Consider the following 22,118-nt stretch of genomic DNA (forward strand, 5'->3'; position numbering starts at 1 on the left):
TCAGCTATATGAGGATTTCTTACTTGTGAGCACTGTTTTGACAACACCACGTAGCACTTCTATAAAAATTTAGAACTAGAAAGGCAGTAATATCTTTAAAAAAACAAACTTGTGTATTCTATGCACTATGAATTATGCACTTCTGTATGTACAGTGGGCCCTGGCTCATATTATACATGCTACTGTAAGTCCTGGATTCCTTTGTGGCCTGAATAAATCCCTGAGACTGAATGGACTCAAAGAAGAAGGGCTGCCCACAAAAATATTTGTCCCTGATTCAAAACGTTTCTTGAGGACGCCTCTAGGCTGCGTGCACACTTCGGCAAAAGCTAGTGCTGCGTGCTTATGTTATGGTGATGTGACCACGTGGTACTACGCTCAATCCAGTTTGCGCACGCAAGTTCAGCTAAACCCTGTTCTGTGTACATAGTTTAGGATGGAGGATTGAGACCATGCAGACCAATTGCAAGATATTGGTTCTCAGTCAGTTTCCCCCACCCCGAATATGACTCCAAAGGGGTCCAAGCTCTCCTCCCAACACCTCGATGCCCCTGCATAGAGACACCTGTACTTCTATTCCTTCTGTGCTATAGGAATTCCTAAACTACTTACATTATAAAGGTAGCAGATTAGATTATTTTTCTTCTCACATGATGAAATGTCTGATTTCACTTTGCTAACTGTGCAAAGCTTTTTTTTGGTAAAATGTATGCACCGTTAAACAAAATTTGTAAAATCAGTAGAATCATGGAAAGTGAAGTGGAAGTTTTGAATTTTATATGTTTTTGTTCTTTGCATTTTTCCCTTATTTAGCAAAACAATAGGAATCTCAATGTTGCTAAGATACAGCATCTCGTTTCCTCACTAGATCAGTGGTTCAGTTTTTTTCCACTGGGCCCCACGTTCTCAACTTCTGTCTTTCTAACTGAGGCTACTGTGTCACTTTGAAAACCACTGATTTAAACTAGTTCACCCTAATGAACCTTCTAAAAGTCCAGTTTGGAATTAAAATGTTGAGGTTCTGTTTAGATGAAATAGGGTTTCAGTTATGATTGGAAAATGCACAATGTATTTCAGAATTTTTTCTTTTGTAAGCAATCGCTTTTCTTAATATATTTATTTGTTTTATTTCTTACAGTCAGGACAGCCAAGTCCAGCCAGTTCGACATCCAGCTCTAGTTCCAGCTTGGCGCCATCCCATAACCACAGACAAGGTATTAAACTAATAATGAATCGTAACTGTTTTCTAATTTCGTAATATTATTAATAATGTATATGATTGCATATGCATCTCAGTCTCCTGCTTGGTGTATATATAGGAAAATGCACTTTCTGCTGTAAATTATAGGGATATTAGAAGTTATCAATGACTTCTGTCACCATATAAAGCAGAAAGCTGTAGGCCGAGCAATTATCTACAGGTCACAAGTTTGAGGTTGCTTTTTATATCCCTATAATTTACAGTAGGGGTTCATTGTTCCATATAATGCACAGCTTTCCTAATTATAGCATCAGAACTCACAATTGTTATTATTTACAGGTGTTTATACTTACAGTCATGGCCAAAAGTTTTGAGAATGACACAAATATTATTTTTCACAAAGACTGCTTATGATGGTAATTTGCATATACTCCAGAATGTCATGAAGAGTGATCAGATGAATTGCAATTAATTTCAAAGTCCCTCTTTGCCATGACAATGAACTTTATCCCAAAAACAACATTTCCACTGCATTTCAGCCCTAGCAGAAAAAAGGACTGACATCAGGTCTGAGATTCTTTCGTTAAGACAGGTGAGAGTGTTGACGAGGACAAGGCTGGAGATCACTCTGTCATGCTGATTGAGTTAGAATAACAGACTGGAAGCTTTAAAAGGAGGGTGGTGCTTGAAATCATTGTTCTTCTGTTAACCATGGTTACCTGCAAAGAATCGCATGCAGTCATTATTGTATTGCACAAAAAGGGTTTCACAGGATATTGCTGCTAGTAAGATTGCACCTAAATAAACCATTTATCGGATCATCAAGAACTTCAATGAGAGAGGTTCAATAGTTGTGGAGAAGGCTTCAGGTTGCCCAAGAATGTCCAGCAAGTGCCAGGACCGTCTCCTAAAGTTGATTCAGCTGCGGGATCAAGGCACCGCCAGTCAGAGCTTGCTCAGGAATGGCAACAGGCAGGTGTGAGTGCATCTGCACGTACAGTGAGGCCAAGACTTTGAGGATGGCCTGGTGTCAAGAAGGCCAGCAAAGAAGCCACTTCTTATTCAAGAAAAACATCAGGAACAGACTGATATTCTGCAAAAGGTACAGAGATTGGACTGCTAAAGACAGGGGTAAAGTCATTTTCTCTGATGAATCCCCTTTCAGATTGTTTGGGGCATCTGGAAAAACGCTTGTCTGGAAAAGGAAAGGTGAGCGCTACCATCAGTCCTGTGTTATGCCAACAGTAAAGCATCCTGAGACCATGCATGTGTGGGGTTGCTTCTCAGTCAAGGGAGTGGGCTCAGCCACAATTTTGCCTAAGAACACAGCCATGAATAAAGAATGGTACCAAAACATCCTCCAAGAAACACTTCTCCCAACCATCCAAGAACAGTCTGGTGACGAACAATTCCTTTTCCAGCATGATGGAGCACCTTGCTATAAGGCAAAAGTGATAACTAAGTGGTTCGGGATCAAAACTTCAAAATTTTGGGTCCATGGCCAGGAAACCCCCCAGACCTTAATCTCATTGAGAACTTGTGGTCAATCCTCAAGAGGCGGGTAGACAAACAAAAACCCACAAATTCTGACAAGCTCCAAGCATTGATTAGGCAAGAATGGGCGGCCATCTGTCAGTATGTCGCCCAGAAGTTGATTGACAGCATGCCAGGTCGAATTGCAAAGGTCCTCAAAAAGTAGGGTCAACACTGCAAATATTGACTCTTTGCATAAGCTTAATGTAATTGTCAATAAAAGCCTTTGACACTTATGAAATGCTTGTAATTGTACCTCTGTATACCATAGCAACAACTGACAAAAAGGTCTAAAAACACTGAAGCAGCAAACCTTGTGAAAACCAATGTTTGTGTCATTCTCAAAACTTTTGGCCATGGCTGTATATTAACATTACTTGTATATTATATAATAGTAATGAGATTTCAAAGTTATTGTACTTCATATGTCACTGAACTTACTTCATAGTTCAATGTATATTATGTAAATCATTTTGAATATATTCTCATCAAATGCTTTAAATATACAGTTGCATTTTTAGTTGTATTACATACTTGGTTTCACATGTAAGTTTGGTGAATTGGTTTAATTTGTCCCCCGGCTACTAGCCCTTTGTTTAATTGTAAATAACTTAAACTTAAAATACAAAGTAGTTTTAGTCTGAGCTTTTGCTAGGGTTTGACACTAGGCATGTAATAAAAGAAGTATGGTTATGACAATAAACAGATAAGCATTTCTCAAGCTCAATACTATTTTCATAATTACAGATTTATAAAGGGTCACCTATAAAGTGTATAGGCATTTGAAATCACAGAAATGAAAAGCGTCACAAATATTTCCACAGATGTTTTTTTCGGTGTTGCAAAGTACATTTTAACACTTGCCAAATTGATTCTTAAGCTACATATTTTGGATGCTTTGTTCCTCTATTTGAGGCTTTTTTAGTGACGTATATGTTCTAGAAAAAAGTAAGAGAGAAAATAGATATCCTCATTATCACCTTAAGGCCGAGTAATAACTGGAATTTAAACAACGGATGTTCAAACGCCAGTGATACCACATATTATTTGTGACTGTTTGCTTACAGTGGTTAGAGATCAGTGTTGATGGACATTGTGCATACGTTTTATTTGCAAAGATCTGTAGATCTTATGTATTTAGGATTGACATACTGAATAACACTGATGCTTATCAAAGAGTGACAGGCAGCTGGATAGTGCTAACAATATCCCCCTTAATTGCCTTATAGTGACAGTCCATCGAGACTTTGGCCCAGGCTGTAAGGGGTGGTAAGACTCTATGCTTCATCAAACATGGTATTTTGCTAACATAGCCTCCTTCTGCCCTCTACCTATTGCTGTGTTTCCCCAGACCCCATGTTTAAAATTCAATACTTCCTTAATATCCTAAGGCCCTTGAGTTTTCAGTGGAAGCTGCATATCAGAGACAATATCTTGTGCATAGTGAATAAGGGAAGTACTTGTTGGCTAGCTCCCAGCGGTTTAAATGCAGGCCCATTACCTCAGTCAGTAGATATAGATATATTGATGAGGCACTGCAGCATCACACAAGCCTAGAAAGACTGGCATAGTTTCAGCATCATATTGACTGCTTTTAGCATTCAGAAACATCTACAGAAATGCACGTGAGACAGACAAACAAAGTAAATATATATGTAATGTCTTTTGAGACTAAATGGAAAGTCTTTTTGAGTAGGATAAAAAGACAATATACTTGCTTAGCCTAAAATTTCTATAGAAATTTTGTAACAGGCCTGAAAGAATGAGAAATTGGATGACATCCATTGTGCTGTAGAGGTATCTCTTCAAATGTAAAGCTAAATAAATACCTTACTCAACCTCCCAAAAAAGAGCTTTGGAGCAACTGATCGTCAAGTTTCTTCATGCGCCTTCGGGCAGACAGAAAAACTCCAGTGTTGAAGGGAGTCAGACTAATTGCACATAACACATATGTAGTGGTAGGAAATGGGGCCAGTTTAACATTGGAAAGAAGAGGCTGAAGAGGGATTTCCATCACCAGAACCAAAACAATGCACAAAAGTGTAGTTCAAACTATCAATGTATTTGGCAGCTCCACATTTCAAATGGGGGAACAGATAACGCTCATAGGAAGAGTGCAGCTCCAGTGTGTGGTCCTACATACTCTTGCTCAAACCTTGACACATAGCACAATACATCTGTAGATTGCCAAGCAGAGGACATAGTTTACCTCTGCATGTGTATGTAACCTACTGCTCTGTAGCTGCAGGAACTTTCTGCCAATGCTGGATTTATGTGTGAATCTGGCGGTTATTGTGAGAGCACATTCAGCTTTAGTTACTTTCTCTGCTCATCCTGCTCCCTTCATGCCTCACTCTACGATCAAGGTACATCCTCGATGTAGCAACAAGCAGCATGTATTCCCATCAAGGAATCTTAATCCTGTGCTCCTTACCAGCTTCCTTCTGCCCCCTTCACATCCAGAATCAGCACTACAATATGTGATATATAATAAACCTATTGGAGTGCATAAATAGAAAAGCGAAACAGAAATAATGCAGGAGACAAAATATAAACTGGAAATAGCATTCCGAGTGAAGGTCTAAACCACTCAGCTAACTAAAATACAAGCAATCTCCTATTTTTTTTTTGTTTTATCTATTTTTCAAATATCTCTACATTGTGTATTACTTTGTATATAAAGAGGGTAGAGTATAGCTTTTGTGTTGTAAGATATCAATACAGCCTCACTTTAATATGAATAATGTACTACATTTTTTGGGGGACTTGGCTGCACACTTGTTGAACATAATGAGGATTAAAGGGCAGTAGGAGTGATATGAAAGCCCCATAAAACTCACATTAAGACGTCAGAAAAGTGCTCGCTTGACCAGAATTTGACCTTGAACTCAAAGGAGAACGCCAAAAACTAAATAGATCAAAAACAGGCAAACAAAAGATCCCGCTTCAGAGATGGCTGCAATCAAATTGATTTGTTATCCTGATTTTTTTTTTTTTTTAAGTCAAACTTAAAATTAACACAGTGTGTTTTTTCCTATAGCTCACTATTTATATTGCTGCAGGGAGCACAGTTCTGGTAGTTATGCATTATTTATTATAGTGTTCATTCAATTGTGTTACATTTTATTGTGCGTGTGATTCTAAACCTGCAGAGTATCATTAAATTAAAGTAATTATAAGTAACTATATGTAAAAAGGATGAAAAATATGCGATCTGTCTTCATGCCTTAGATGCCATCACAAATTAAATATAAAAATATGGTTTATAGCTAATTTCCTAAATTTGAGCTGGACTGACGGCTCACTCAAGTGCATTCAAAACAACTGTCCATGTTGGGTGAACAAAAGTTAAACGCCAATCTCTACATTTTTCTTTGCTTTATTATTTTTAATATATGGGAAGTCATACTTTAGAGATAGCTTTAGTGTTCTCTGTACAAACGATGATTGTACAGGTTGTGCTTGTCGCCTCTTGGCCAGCTATCTGTCATTTTCTTTTTTTTCCAGTTCTAGCTGGGGTCAGGGAACTTTTTTACCTTCTACCCCAAATATATTTAGATACTCCGACGTTACCCTCTTGATTTGAAAGGAAGGAAATCATATATTATTATTGAAATTCAAAATTTTATTTAATCTATTCAAAATTTATTTGAAAGCTTCAACTTCAAAACTTCAGGTTTTGGAGAAATGATGTTGCTTAATTTTTGATACAAGAGCATCAATATTGGGGCATTTTGATGTCAGAGCAATTTGAATACAGTCTTCATCGTTCAATCGATTTCTCTGCTTTGTTTTTATGTTCGTTAGAGTGGAAAATCCTTGTTCGCAAAAGTAGGTTGTTGCAAAAGGCAGCAACTTTTTGACTGCCTCCTCATGTACAATTTTGAATGCTTTTGCAGCTGTTGATATCCAAAAATATGACACATCTGCTTTGTTTTCAAATGCAATACATGCTTCATTATTGCATCAAAGCTCAAGCAGTGCCTCTGCCAACCCTTGAGGCTCTTCTGGTACAACAGCAATTTCACATTTAAAGGGGTCTACAATCCAACTGACAGCATGTCAATCGGCAGCATTACCACCAGGAATTTCATTTTTACCCCATTTGGGGTAATTTGTGCTAAATGTTTATAGGAATCATACTTCTCCTATGTTGCTAGTTTTATCCCAAAGCTTGTGTTTTGAATAAGGTTGTCTGTTAGACTTTGGGAGACAATAGCAGATAATGGGCTAAAGACTTGAAGTTATAATATTCTTAAACATTAATCTCTTAGGATTTACATAAGAGAGGAAGACATTAAAATAATGCCTTTTATAGGCAATGATTTGCTTTACATCGCAAATCCAAAACAAGCCCTTCATATATTGTATCCCTAATTCCTCAGTAAGGCAAATCAAAGGGTGTACTATTAATTTAGGCAAGTCTACTTCTCTCTACTTAAACCTGCATGGAGCAGAAAATGTTTGTTTAAAGAGAATAGAGATTAAAGGGAAGATGAATCAAACCTTCTACAAAAAAAAGTAGAGGTGTTGTCCATAGCAACCAATCAGATTCTAGCTATCATTTATCTAATACAGTCTAGAGAATGATATATATAATCTGATTAGTGTTCAAATAGCTATACCTTGCAAATTGGGTTCAGTTAATGTCCAACATGCATTTAGTATCATTCAAACTCCTATTTCAAACTGGGCCTAGCTCTCACTGTCATTTAGGGACAGATCCAATGTAACAAATAAGAGTGTTCCCCAAGTTATTTTATTTCCTACAGACACTACCAATTTTGCTGGGAAAGAAAGACATTAATCACTAATTACACACTCTTATTTAGATTAAAACATGATTTCTAAAACATTCTGTTTTACCTCTTACATATGCACAAGTCTCTCCTTTCAGAATGCCGTTCTTTACACTATATGGCAGGTGATGCATAAAATTCACAGATTATAAATTTATTTTGGCATACCTTATTGTTCCTGTCCTGGCTAGGGAACTTAGATTTCTGAATTGTATAAGAGTAGAGAGTCCAATATATAACTCTCACAAAGCATTTATAACACTAACACATTAACACTTGGTGAAACACACAAGCACATTGGGCCTGATTCATTAAGCTAAGTAAGGCAAAAAAATTAGTAACTTTGAACCTTGGCCAAACCATGTTGTATTGGAGGGAGAGGTACATTTAAAAATGTGAGGACAATTTTATAATTGGGGTAGTGCTGTTTTAGATCAACTTTTAATGTCAGTGTAAAAATAAAGCTATCGAGTATTTGCGTTCTACATGAAAAAACAGACAGTATTTTTCTTATGTGTAAAATAGCAAACTCATTTGCACCCCTTGCATTGTAACATGGTTTTGCCAAGGTTCAATGTTGCTCATTTTTTTCCTTTCCTTAATGAATAAGCCATTAGCTATTATGTTTAAAATGGCTAAAGAGTGTTTCCCCATTGTTACTGAAATAATTTGTATTTCTACAATATCAATATATTTAAAGGATGCTTCTCCAGCTACTGAAAATTGATTGGTTTAAATATTTAGGCATCATGATTGGCCAATAAAACTCCTAATCAGCAAGGTATATCTAAACTGCATCTCTTGTGAGAAAATGTAAATTATGAAACTAGTTCAGACAGACTATATGATGGTTGGAACACCTCCCTAATTTGTTTCATTGAGATTTAATTAAAGCTTTGTGATATGGAAGTTACTGCCAGTTACCATCAAAGCCGTAACTTAAAATTTTAACGCCTTGGGTGAAAAACAAAAATGTAGCCGCTTAGCCCTCAATTTCATAAACTGTGCCCCCCTTCAGCATTGCACCCTGGGAGGTCGCCCCCTAGTTCCGGCCCTGGTTACCACATACAGGGAGTATACTATGATCAAAAGTGGAGGTTTTTAATGGAGCTCACAGCCTTCCATGAACATCTGAAATGTCATGCCCCAAGGGCAGACTTATATCTTTGTTTATTGGAATCCTCCTGTTAACAGATTATTTTTAAAGTACTTTTGAGGATCATTCCAAAATATATATATTCAGCTATGTTCCCATGTCCCATTAAATGGGCTATATTGTGTTTCCTACACCTGTTCCAGAACATATGATACGGGGAAGCAAGAAATCTCTACTAATAATATCAAGAGCTGCTAGAAAATCTATTCTTCATAAGTGGACTTAACCTTAGCACCCTACTTTAATACACAGAGAAAATTAAAAAGGACTATGATGCTTTAAATAACAGGGTACATGTAATATTCATCCATGGGGAATTAGTAGCCCATTAACACCTGTTAGATAAACAGACCACGCACCCAAAAACATTCTTACAACATTATTGGTGCATGGATAATTTATATGTACGTGTTTGTTAATTGCCCTCACTCTATAACTAAAGGGTTAGTGATCTCTATGTCAGATCATTTCATTCATACTTACAGTTTTGGCAGAATCTGGAGTACAAGTGGTTTAATCATTAGCTTTAGTTTTGTTTTTTTACCTAGCAACACACTGAATCTGTGAAAATCGTAATTTTGGCCTGTTCGTTTATCGTATCCCACTGGACAGGAGAAGGGAACTGCTACAAATGTAGAAATAAAGATGCAAAATTCAAAGTTTGGATGACCGTTCAGTAGTGAAGTTTTACTGAAGGTTATGAAAATCATAGCCCGGCTATTAACTAAACAATTATTCTTTCCTGACTGACAGATGAATCAGCAGGAGATAAACACACTTTTAGAAAACCTATTTTGTTAAATCCGGGTTGTGACGGCTCTCGCTGATTCACACTGAAAGCAATCCCAGCCCAGACAGTGTTAATCCCTCTGTAAAGTTGAAGCCCTGATTTGGTCACACGCTCCTTCTATTCTGTACAGTTAATTATTTGGGACTCAACAATTATTTGTTTTTTTCCAACTTTAAAGGTTCAATTTTTAGAAAACCGATTTGTTTCTTAAATATATTGTGCATGAGGACGTTGTTGAACACAAAGTTATTATGCCTTTCCTATTCCCTAGTTAAGTGTTCAAATAGTACCTGTCCTCACAAATATCACCCAAAGTGCAGGGACTGGTGGTAACATAGTTACTAGGCTGACATATCTTAAAGTTGCAAGACAGTAAGGCTAATCAGGCTGCTCTGTAATTTAATGGAACAAATATAGAACATGATTATAATTATCTTGTTATTATTGTTATTAACAACATGATGCAAAACGGTCTATTTAGTAGAGGGGTTAGCTTTAATCTGTCTATTTAATCTGGCTGCTCTTAACGGCAAATTACACCCAAAATCAGGAAATTCAGTTTCATACGGAGTTCCGTAAATTATACATTAGCCAAGAACATTACTTACCTGGGGTCTGGTCTTCAGCCCGATTGGCCAGTGTCTGCCATGCTGCAGCAGTGTTACTCTTGCTCTTGTCTAGAAGAGCATCACTAACCTGCGGCACACAAGTGTGTAACTGCATACCCCAGGTAAGTAATATTCTGTATAACTTTTGTAATTAAAAATTAACATTTTAGTTTTAAATTAACATTTTAATTTTAAATATGCTATGCCAGCTTCACTCCACAAAGCAGTGGAACGGATTATTCAGACTTTAGCAGTACTAATGTATAAAAACTTACCTGTTAACTAGTGTGTTAATTGACTTACAGATATAAAAATTCCTTCCAGCCTTATGATGTACTTTTCAGTTACTGTTATTTTTAATATAATTCAAGGATTAGTAACACTAGGTTATCCCAGAAGGCTGTGAAAACGTTAGCCTCAGAAATATAAACAATGTTTTCAGCTTCGTAATAAAGCCACAGGGGTATATTTACTAAAGTGTGGATTTGAAAAAGTGGCGATGTTGCCTATAACAAACAATCAAATTCTAGCTGTCATTTTGTAGAATGTACTAAATAAATGATAACTAGAATCTGATTGGTTGCTATAGGCAACATCTCCACTTTTTCAAATCCGCAGTTTAGTAAATCAATCTAGCCCACAGTCTTGTCCACAGCAAGTGTCCTCCAGAATGTTAATTTTCCTAGGTTTCTTTATGTCTTGTCCAGGCACCCTGAGGTCCATAATGAAAGACCTAAATTCTGATGAGAATGAGGACGAGTCTGATGATGCAGAGGATAATGACTCTGAGAATGAGAGGACTATCCACATGCACGGAGGAAGTCGGGCTCGCAGGTACCTGATATACTTAATGCATGTCATTCTTGTTTGATGTAGTTATTGTCTTGTTGCCATAATCTGTTCATACAAACATGCCCACTTTGCATTTCAACTCAACAAAAAGCGCAATTAAAATTCTGCTACATTTACTTGCTGCTGCTGGGAATACAAACACCTTATTAAGTAGGTAAATGACTGACCAGCCAAGCCCAGCATGTGAAACTAGTGTTGTAGGTATAGCCCTCGGAGCATGTTTGACGCTCACTCACTGTGAAAATCTTATGCTTCTAAACTCTTGAGATGCTGCTTGAAACACTCAGCATAATATCCAAGCAGTTTTTTGGCAGCTGTTTAATTGTTTGTGTGACAGGTGCAGGAGACATGGTAGAACATAGATGACTATGAACTGCATTTTTGCTTGAGCTGTTTTTACTGCTGACCTTGAATGCTATTGCAGCTTTTTAACCGCTGTTAGAGCAGACAATCTGCTTGTGTGGCACCTCATACGCTAGGCAAGATCTATTAATTTCAATAGGGTGACAACACCCTAGAAATCTGCATTATTGTGTGTTTGGATTTGTATTCATTTTTTTTCTGGATGTTTTGTGTAAAATTAAGTTTGGAAATGTGGCATAAATTGCTTATCTCAAGCAACATATTTCCCTTAGAAACGGGAATGTAATTAGTAAATAGACAGACAAGAGGTTTATTAGACTTTAGAATGTATTCCAATATATATTGCACTACCTTTTATATTGTTTAATGTGACCAGTTTATTTTATCCAATCATATGATCTCTTTAAAGGAGAACAAACAAGGTTTGTTTTTTTTCAAAGATATACAATGCAATTTACTCCTATAAGTATAGAACACAGTTGATGTACTTGTCATGCATTTCTGCAGCACAGCCCTTAGAATCTATTTGTTTATAGCGTTTGTTTTATTTATGTTAGGTAGAATAACAACATATATAACCATGACCCTTGTATTACACACACAAGCACATATAGGAGCAGTTAGATTATAGTACCCAAATCTTTTTATAAAAACTTATCTGGATGTTTACAGCTAGAATAAGTTAATTTGTGTAAGGGGACATTGTTGGCATTGATAACACACCGCTTATGTGTGGATAGCTCTAGTTCCTACCAGACGAGAGCAAGCTATCATTAAACGTAACCCTCTCTGTTATCAGACATTTAGGGCACAGACACAGGTAGGTTGGTTTTTATGCAGCCACCAGTTGAGTAATACACACAATGCACAAAACATAGCTGCACAACGTGGTCTCTTACAGAGATTACTGACTGGGGTAGAACTTTTAAAGCATTCTGCCATCCAGAATGGGAAAATATCTTCCAATTCTTGCAACTTCTAGTCAGAGATCCATGGAAAGGAATTAAAATAAAATCTACTATACACATGAGAAATTAATTAATGGGGATTGAGAGTGAACACTTTAAATGTGTAAATGTACACAGGATAACATTATGTTTATACTAGAGGACAGATCTTTTGGACCCCTTACCCAAAGAAATGCACAATTGCGCCATAGGTGCTTGTTTTAAAAAATATATAAATATCCATATAGAGTTAATGCAATTTGGGCAAAATTGCAGTTTCAGGAACTTCATATTCCCAATGAGAGTTGGAATGTCACATGTGTCATTAGTACCATATTTTGCCATATAGTACAACTAAGCTAATTGTCATGTCAAGGTGCTTCAATTTACCAGATTTATACACTAAATAATATCTCAAATGCATTTGAAATATGATCCACTTATGAATATCTAAGAAAGTTGTTACAAGACAGGCTGTTTGCCCGGAACTTGGAATGAAATCCTAAAACAAGTCACATGCTGAAGTAGTCCACCGGCTAATTCCTGTCAATGTACTGGTAGTGTGACACTGGCAATTCTTCACTTGTTGTTTTGCATAGTGGAAAAATGCTGAGCTTTTATGTGAGCTATTTATGAGAATTTGTTCCACATCTGAAAATCTCTTCTATCAATACCAAGCAGTGGTGAATATGCTCTATGTGCCAGGTAATTGTGCAAAACCACTGATTTCCAAAGAGCTGCATTTTCCAATAGCAGTTCATCTACTGTCATGGCCAAAAGTTTTGAGAATGACACAAGTATTGGTTTTCACACAGTTTGCTGCTTCAGTGTTTTTAGACCTTTTAGTCAGATGTTGCTATGTTATACTGAAGTAAAATTACAAGCATTTCATAAGTGTTAAAGGCTTTTATTGACAATTACATTAAGTTTAGGCAAAGAGTCAATATTTGCAGTGTTGAGCCTTCTGTTTGAAGACCTCTGCCATTGGACCTGGCATGCTGTCAATCAACTTCTGGGCCACATTCTGACTGATGGCCGCCCATTCTTGTCTAATCAATGCTTGGAGTTTGTCAGAATTTCTGGGTTTTTGTTTCTCCACCCGCCTCTTGAGGATTGACCACAAGTTCTCAATGAGATTAAGGTCTGGGGGGTTTCCTGGCCATGGACCCAAAATCCCCGAACCACTTAGTTATCACTTTTGTCTTATGGACAGGTGTTCCATCATGCTCGAAAAGGCATTGCTCGTCACCAAACTGTTCTTGGATTGTTGGGACAAGTGGTTGTTGGTCTTGGAGAATGTTTTGGTACCATTCTTTATTCATAGCTGTGTTCTTAAGCCAAGAGAGTGGGTTTACTGATAATTTTGCCTGAGAAACAACCCCACACATGAATGGTTTCAGGATGCTTTACTGTTGGCATGACACAGGACTGATGGTAGCGCTCACCTTTCCTTCTTCACACAAGCGTTTTTCCAGATGCCCCAAACAATCTGAAAGGGAATTAATCAGTGAAAATGACTTTACCTCAGTCCTCAGCAGTCCAATCCCTGTACCTTTTGCAGAAAATCAGTCTGTCCCTGAAATTTTTTCCTAGAGAGAAGTGGCTTCTTTGCTGGCCTTCTTGACACCAGGCCATCCTCCAAAAGTCTTCACCTCACTGTGCGTGCAGATGCACTCACACCTGCCTGCTGCCATTCCTGAGCCAGCACTGGTGCTGCCCCGATCCCACAGCTGAATCAACTTTAGGAGACGGTCCTGGCACTTGCTGGACATTCTTGGGCGCCCTGAAGCCTTATTCACAACTATTGAACCTCTCTCCTTGAAGTTCTTGATGATCTGATAAATGGTTGATTTAGTTGCAATCTTACTAGCAGCAATATCCGGGCCTGTGAAGCCCATTTTGTGCAAAGCAGTGATGACTGCACGTGTTTCCTTGCAGTTAACCATGGTTAACAGAGAAAGAAAAATTATTTAACGTACCACCCTCCTTTTAAAGCTTCCAGTCTGTTGTTCTAACTCAGTCACCATGACAGAGTGATCTCCAGCCTTGTCCTCGTCAACACTCTCACCTGTGTTAACGAGAGAATCACTGACTTGATGTCAGCTAGTCATTTTGTGGCAGGACTGAAATGCATTGGAAATGTTGTTTTTGGTATTAAGTTCATTGTCATGGCAAAGAGGGATTTGGAAATTAATTTCAATTCATCTGATCACTCATCATGACATTTTGGAGTATATGTAAGTTGCCATCATAAAAACTGAGGCAGCAGACTTTGTGAAAAACAATATTTGTGTCATTCTCTAAACTTTTGGCCATGACTGTATTGGGCGATATCAGTAGCAGCAACCAGTGGATCACCAGCTGTGATACTTACAGATAAATTGCTGTGGAAAATTGTCACTGTGACACTAACTTAAAGCTAGTAGTAGTAACACACCTACGGTTTATTTGCAGTGAATTTCTGTTGCTTTTAGAAGCAGATAAAATATTTTGAGTTTTTTTAACTTGTATTTTCATGAGTTTTATTTACAGCAGAAAATAATTATCTTATACAACCTCTTGTTTGCATTTTCTATTTATTTTCTATTTATTATTTACATTGTTTTTCTGCTAGGTAAAAACGCTATATTGTGGTGTTCAAACTGCTTTGGAACCAGTTGGTTTGCCAGCAAATAGCAGGTTCCAGAGACTTTCCAGATATGAATAGATAACAGATATCTACTGCTTCTTACTCACATATTAAACTCAGCGGTGGCACAAGGCTTATGCTAGAATGTTGGCTGTTTTATATTTTGACCTATAGATTTATACCTATATCTCTGAATAGATATTTGAATCACGGGTTGTTTGAAGAAAAATTATTATGTAATTAGTGCAATTATGGTTGTGTGATTAATAGAAACATAGTGCATAATTTGTGTGACATCTGAGCACAAAGATAACAAATAGCAGAAAGTGAAAGAAATGCAGGGGTTAAGCGCACTATTTCCTAAGCTCCTGTGATGTTGCAGCCTATAGTTCACACCTCAGGGATAAGACAGTGTAAGACTCACTATGTCAATCTTTGTATTCAGTCCACTTCTAAGTATGTCATTTGCCTTTTTCGTTTACAGAATTAGCTTAAGTGATGGAAGTAATAGCGAAAGCAGTTCAGTTTCATCCCCGTTACGGAATGAGCCTCCAGCCTTATTAAAAACTACCAATAACCAGGTAAGATTGTTGAGACGTCACTGACTTTACATTGTATTAACTGAATTACGCTCTTCTAAGGCATTACAGTGTTGTTTTTTCCCTTGGGTTGTGCACATTAATGATACTGTAAACCATGTGGTTTTCATTCCAGTGTGTAGGGCTACCTAAACTGCCTTTTTGTCTCATTTTTTCCACATCACATCAAGGGCTTGATACGGCTGCAAATCTGTTAACCTTACAATGGGAACAGAAGCACATGAGCTGCCCACACACTGTTCTTTACATAAAGCACATAATATACAGTGGCGATTCAGCCTCTCACAGGGATACAATGCTGCCTACATTTAAACACTGCTGCTATAGCAGCAGGATGACTGTGCATGTATATTTAACAGTGCTAATAGCCTTCCTTGACAGAGGGGCACGTTATCCATTGTTGTTATTGCTCCTGGCTGCTAGTGAGTATCTTAGAATGCATTAACATTTCTGTATGTCTGTGTTGTTTTGTTAAGCCATCATTGGTCTACTCTATGTGGACTAAAGCATGCTATCCAGTCTGGTTAGTGCAATTATATAACATATTTCATCCTCCACTAAGTTTGTATCGCAATCATATGTAATAACATTAACCTATGAAGACTTTTATGACATTGACTGAAATATGGTGACTTAATCATGTTACTAAAAGGAAAAGTTAGGAAATTACATTAGAATGTGATCCAATAATGGTAAGAATTTTCTGAAAAATAATTGACTTAAGGCAGATGAGTAGATGAGGAGAATTGAACAACAAATATTTAAAGTAGATTTTTATTAAATTTGCCCCAAGTAGAGGCCGTAATTGTGTGTCCTGTCCCAGCTGTCAAAAAAGACATATATCTGCTATATTCTAAAACCTAACCATTGTTCTGAGATAAAAGCTGCCTGTGAGCTTCTTATGAGCCCCTTTGAACATTGTGTGCATATTGTTCTGATACCCCCTTTGTTCGTGCATCATTTCACTGTTCCCCTTTGGATTTTTTAATGTTCTGCCAACTGATGCCCGGCATAAATAACTAGTAAACGAAAAATATATGAAAAGAGTACAGTGAACTGTGCTTTTCTTTAGCTGTTGTTCATTGCAGCATGCATTTGGGAACTTTCCCCTATCCAAAAAAATGGAGCAATTAGCATATCTACTAAACTTCAAATTTAAGCCGTGTTGGTCAGAGATATGAAGGGCCCACTAGGCCCTACCCCAGTAGTAGGGGCCCTTGTAAAAGTGTGTGCTGCTACTAAGAGGTGGAGTGCTGCTAAATGAGGCGCGTCATCAGTCCATGTTTCAACCACAGTAATTCTTTATCCAGTATATATAGATAAGAATTTATTTTTACATTTCCTTACCATGATAGCCATTGACTCACATATCCTAGCATGTTATACCCAGGGGCGCACGCAGGATTTTTAAGGGGGGGGGTTTCCTCCCCCCGAAAAAAAAATATATATAGAGAGAGCTGCTGCGCATGCGCAGCAGCTCCATTTCGGCAGCATTGTATTGTACACCAGCCGCTGCGCTGTCAAAGAAGCGTTCGCGGCAGTGCTGTATTGTGCGCCGCGGCTGCTGTACAGTACAGTGCCGCTATGTAGAGGCACTGTTTAGCCCTCATTCTTCGCAGAGGGAAAGGGTTTCTGGAGAACCAGAAACTCCCCCCCCCCCCCTGTGTGCGCCTCTGATACCAGCCATTGACGTGGCATGCTGGTACATATGGTTCCACCACAGGACTTAGAGGCAGGGGTATTTTATTATTTTTTGGGGTCTGTGTTCAAGAGTAGTGCTTGATACCCCCCAATCCCTATTTGTTTTAAGGGAAGTGGTGGAGGAATATATGTGACAAGGAGAAGCTGGGGAGGGAAAATGGAAATATGGCTCAGTTGGGAAGAAAACTGTGCAGAGTGTTGGCGACTCCCACTGATGAGGAGGATGTGGGGCCCACTGTGGATTTCCCTGGTAAACAGGTGGCACAGCCCAAGCCTATCTTCCCTAGTTTTGCTACACATCTGTTTTATGAATGTGCCCCCTTTGTCTGTTTTTTCTGATCATATCCGTCCACATTTGTGACCATGAGTTGAGCGAAAAGTTAGATTACCCTAGTGAGTGGGGTGGGATTGTTTATTGCAACTTCATTTTATATAAAAGATTCTCATTTGCTTCTTGTGATTTGTGTATATTACATCATCACACCAGAACAAATAAGTACAGGAGGAGCCTCATCTGGAAAACAGTGGGGGTCACAAAGAGAGGGCACACACCAATGTAAAAGGGGGAGAAACAGAAAGTAATTTGCTTATTTCTGCAGTTAAAAGTTGTTGTTTTTTATGTTGGGCGTACTTGACTACAATAGTAGCAAATAATGAAATATAAGTGCAGTCAATAATCTCTATATTTGTTTTTAAATAATTAATTATAGCAAATATCAAAAATGAGCACATCACAACAAAAATGTCATACAGTCAAACTCATATAGAAAGAATATTAATTTACATATCTATCTAATTCTGGTACTGGCATGCAGACACAATGTGGTCCATTAAAAATTTGTCCCCTGATTTTATTAATAATATCTGTTACAAGGTCAGGAAATAATCTGTTTTTAGCCATCATAGAATATGATCAAGTTGTCACCTTATTTTGCTAAGAATATCTCTTACAAGGCTAGGAAATATTGTGTGCTTATAACGATCACATAACACTACCTAAAACCACAGTTAAAAATACAATATACATTACTATAAGCTAACTCAAGAAGATAAAGGTGGCGGCGATAATGTAACCAATCATGGCAAGTAGTGTTCTCTGTGGTGAGCATTGCTTCTATGTACACAATGATGTGTCCATATAGAGCTGTATAAAAGTTTGTATTTTTGTCTTCTGTGCACAATGCACATCAAGCTTTTTACTTGCACATTTGACAAAACTGAAATCTGTTTTAGACGGTAAATAGTTTTTTTGTGGAAAGTGTAATCTTAAATTCTGTAATTAGTAATAAGTGAGCTGTAAAAAGTAAGAGACCGATAGCAAGAAAAAAAAAAATCAGATAAATATTTTCAGATCAACTCTTTAGTTAGATTTGTGACAAAAGATTCACATGTACTTTACTTAAACTACTAACAACTAATTAGTGTGATATTAGAAACTTGTGAAATGACACATGTGGAGAAATGTGACATTTGAGAGCAAATGCTTTCCCATGTCCATTTTTTTGTTTCTTCCATTAAAAGTCACAAAGGGCAATTCTCATGTATTGCAGTGTAAGATAAGGATGGCAAAGTAATTTGTCTGATAGATTGTAATGGGAAATAATGGCTTATTTTTTTCACACTACTTTGTGATTTTTAATCGGTAAATTGAATTTTCCATTTCCCACATGGTCATACATTTCCCACCTTCTTCCTAAACAATTTGTTGTATTGTGTCTGAATGGCTGGTGCTGATTTTCTTCCATGAACCCTATGCATAAATATTTATTTTTATTTAATTGGCAACAATAAAATAAAGAATGTGGAAGAACCGGTTTACATTTCAGAAACCATGATACGCTTGCTTACCTTTCCCAAGTAACATATTGTTATCTTTTACTGTTCCTGCATTGAAAGTAGAAGTATCACTCTTAAGGTAGTGTTGTTTTGTATTATTTACCTTGGAGTTCAAACCAATTAGACTTCCCTGTCTTCTGTTCTGACATTGTATCAACTAGTGCGGTCATCAATATACAAACCTGACACTACAACTGAGGTTTTACTTTACATTCCTGTCATGTACGTCTTAATCCAACAGCAACAACTACTAGTCAGCAAAATGTTTCCTTTTATATAAAGTTTTCAAAGTAGCACTCTGTTAACAATGAAAGTTTGGCACCGGTATTTGCAGGATTATTGAACTAGGTGCCTATGTCGTGCGTTGAATGAAAAATAAAATATAGCTTGACTATGTTGTAGTTTGTGTATTGATACATACTTTATTCAAATACGATTATCACTGATTTATGTCAAATTCCATGTTTCTACATACTGGGTGACTACCTTTTATTGTTATTACTGGGCAGCACCGGTGGCTTAGGGGTTAGCACTTCTGCCTCACAGCACTGGGGTCATGAGTTTGATTCCCGATCTGTGTGGAGTTTGTATGTTCTTTCTCTGTTTGCGTTGGTTTCCTCCGGGTGCTCCAGTTTCCTCCCACACTCCAGAAACATACAAGCAGGTTAATTGGCTGCTATCAAATTGACCCTAGTCAGTCTGTGTGTGTGTGTATGTTAGTGAATTTAGACTGTAAGCTCCAAAGGAGCAGGGACTGATGTGAGCGAGTTCTCTGTACAGCGCTGCAGAATTAGTGGCGCTATATAAATAGCTGCTGATGATTACGGTGTATGAAACTAACCTGCATGTATAGGATAAATGTATATGCTTTTCCAAGGCAAACGTAGTCCAGAAGAAAATGCTAAACAAAAGGCATTGCAACCTGTAACCATCACAGATAAAAAGAAGAAAAAAGTAACCTGCCCAAAATATAAATTATAGCTGCTCCCCGTAGGTCTCCTGGCCTGATTTGTCAAGATGTCACTTCTTACTTTATAATATGGCTGTAAATTCCAGCGAGTCTGGCAGAAACCATAAACTGCAAGACCAGAGGTCAAGAGCTTTTATCAGTCCCACCAGAGGCCAGACTGGGAATTTACAACATAGGGTTATGGACTTTTTTTTGCTTTTTTTTTTTTTTTTTATCTAGTTGTATTTCCTCTAAGTTTGAGGCTTTGATTCACACATCTCTCTGGGACTAGTGTGGTTCTTACAATCATTTGGTGTAACTTCTCATAACCGCACACATACTTGAATAATGAGAGGAACTGTTTTTCGAACAACAAGGCTGTGTTTAAATGGAAAAATAAGATCTGTTTGTTTATACTAAACGTTATCCTTTTTTTTATTGTTTTTGTGGTTCTCAGATCCTGGAAGTAAAGAGCCCAATTAAACAGAGCAAGTCCGAAAAACAAATAAAAAATGGAGACTGCGATAAGGTAAATATAGATCTTGGACTGGGCAGAACTTGAGAGCTACAGCTTTATTTGAGATGAGCTTTCCTACTAAGTTTAAAAGTGCTTTGAATGATTCATTGAGCCTCAATTTTAATTTATTGAACAGTGTTCCAATTCATTTCTTCACAGACTTAAAGTGTGCTTTCCATATGTACTTTGCAGTGTTTGTCTTCCACACTGGAAGCCCTTCATGGATTTTCCCCTGTTCCATTTGGGTCCGAAGTCTTTTATCTTTGTTTTATTTAATGTAAACTAAGTGTATTCTATGTGGAAATGATCTTAGCTATCACTTAAGAAGCAAACACAGACACACATACAGCATATAAAGTGTTTATGACCCAACACTCGGGCAAACGCCAATAAGTACACACATTTAGTATGCCTTTCAATGTTACAGTGGCAGAATAAATTTGTGAGAATATTTCATGGCTTTATTTAATTTAGTAAAAGTAGCTAAAGGAAGAATTCCAAAAGTGCATTTTTAAAAATGTCTTCCTTTCTTTCCCCATATCATTTCATAAATCAAAAAGATAATGACGCAGCTGCAGTACGAAAGAAACCCCTATTGTGCCACACAAATAGAAAATCAGGTAAAGAATAAAAATAATATTATGTGAAACCAGGCATGGCCTCCAAGGGTACACATTTGTCAGAGAGAGAGTTATTCTTTGTATGAATCACTAAAATATTATCGTTATATGTTCATTAGAAAAGCATATTAAACCATGTTGTGGTCATTGCTATAGAAAGAAAGAATAAACCGCCCTGTTATACACCTAGTTGTATTATCTTGCTATGCAAAATAATAAAGATATACATACTCTCTGCAAACCTCTCCTACACCTTACCTACTGACTTTTTCATAGCACTTAAATGTTTGTATGCTTTCCTTTTTAGGCATACCTGGATGAATTAGTTGAGCTTCACAGACGACTAATGACTCTAAGAGAGAGACACGTACTTCAACAGGTAAATCCTTAAAATAAGTAAATAATAAATCTCAAGTACATAAATGACAAACTATTAAAATTGCAACTTTTTCAATAAAAATTGTTGAAAGCTAATTGCTTTTGCTAGTCCAGAGTCAATATCTAGGGCATAATATTTAGAAATGAAAACATTAGAGAGTCTGGCATTAGGGTGACATCTTAGAGAGGTGAAACGTAAATGGGCTATTGAAGACATACCTACTCACAGTTATATATGAAATGAGCATTCTTGGTACACTTCAACTTTGAATATGCATTTCCAGATTCAATACCCCAATTACATACAGTTTACACCATGGTGCCTTACTTCAGAGGAGCACTGGCAGAGGGGAGGGCTCTAGGAGTAGAACTGAGTAGGTACTGTAATGTAATTGTAATGTAGTTGTAAACATGAGCCAGCACTACAGTACAATGGTACTGTAGTGCTGGCTACATGTTTACAATTGCAGGCTATTATATGAAGAAACAAAAAACAATAAATAGTGCAAAATGGCGCTGGTGAAAATGCAAAATTTAGTATTAAAAAGCAACAACAATATAACCAAATATGATAACGTGAAAACAATGTAATAAATAGTTTCTTTGAAGTGATGTATTCTTTCTTCTTGTGATGTGCGTT

The 22,118-nt window shown here is 37.3% G+C and overlaps 1 protein-coding gene across 7 annotated transcripts in view; it reads left to right on the forward strand.

Moving 5' to 3' along the window:
• The window catches only part of MLLT3 (MLLT3 super elongation complex subunit), a 238,615-nt gene that overhangs the window by 206,240 nt on the left and 10,257 nt on the right, over positions 1-22,118 (forward strand). For 4 of the 7 annotated variants that reach the window (XM_075210574.1, XM_075210536.1, XM_075210566.1 and 1 more), the window contains exons 7-12: positions 1,139-1,214; positions 10,774-10,921; positions 15,363-15,459; positions 20,421-20,492; positions 21,041-21,100; positions 21,408-21,479. In XM_075210574.1, coding sequence (XP_075066675.1) covers positions 1,139-1,214; positions 10,774-10,921; positions 15,363-15,459; positions 20,421-20,492; positions 21,041-21,100; positions 21,408-21,479 — 525 coding nt within the window. The remainder of the gene's footprint in view (positions 1-1,138; positions 1,215-10,773; positions 10,922-15,362; positions 15,460-20,420; positions 20,493-21,040; positions 21,101-21,407; positions 21,480-22,118) is intronic. The other 3 variants (XM_075210544.1, XM_075210561.1, XM_075210554.1) reach the window with 3 other exon arrangements.

The sequence above is a fragment of the Mixophyes fleayi genome, chromosome 1 (genome assembly GCF_038048845.1).
Source record: "Mixophyes fleayi isolate aMixFle1 chromosome 1, aMixFle1.hap1, whole genome shotgun sequence".
NCBI classification, from domain to species: Eukaryota; Metazoa; Chordata; class Amphibia; order Anura; family Limnodynastidae; genus Mixophyes; species Mixophyes fleayi.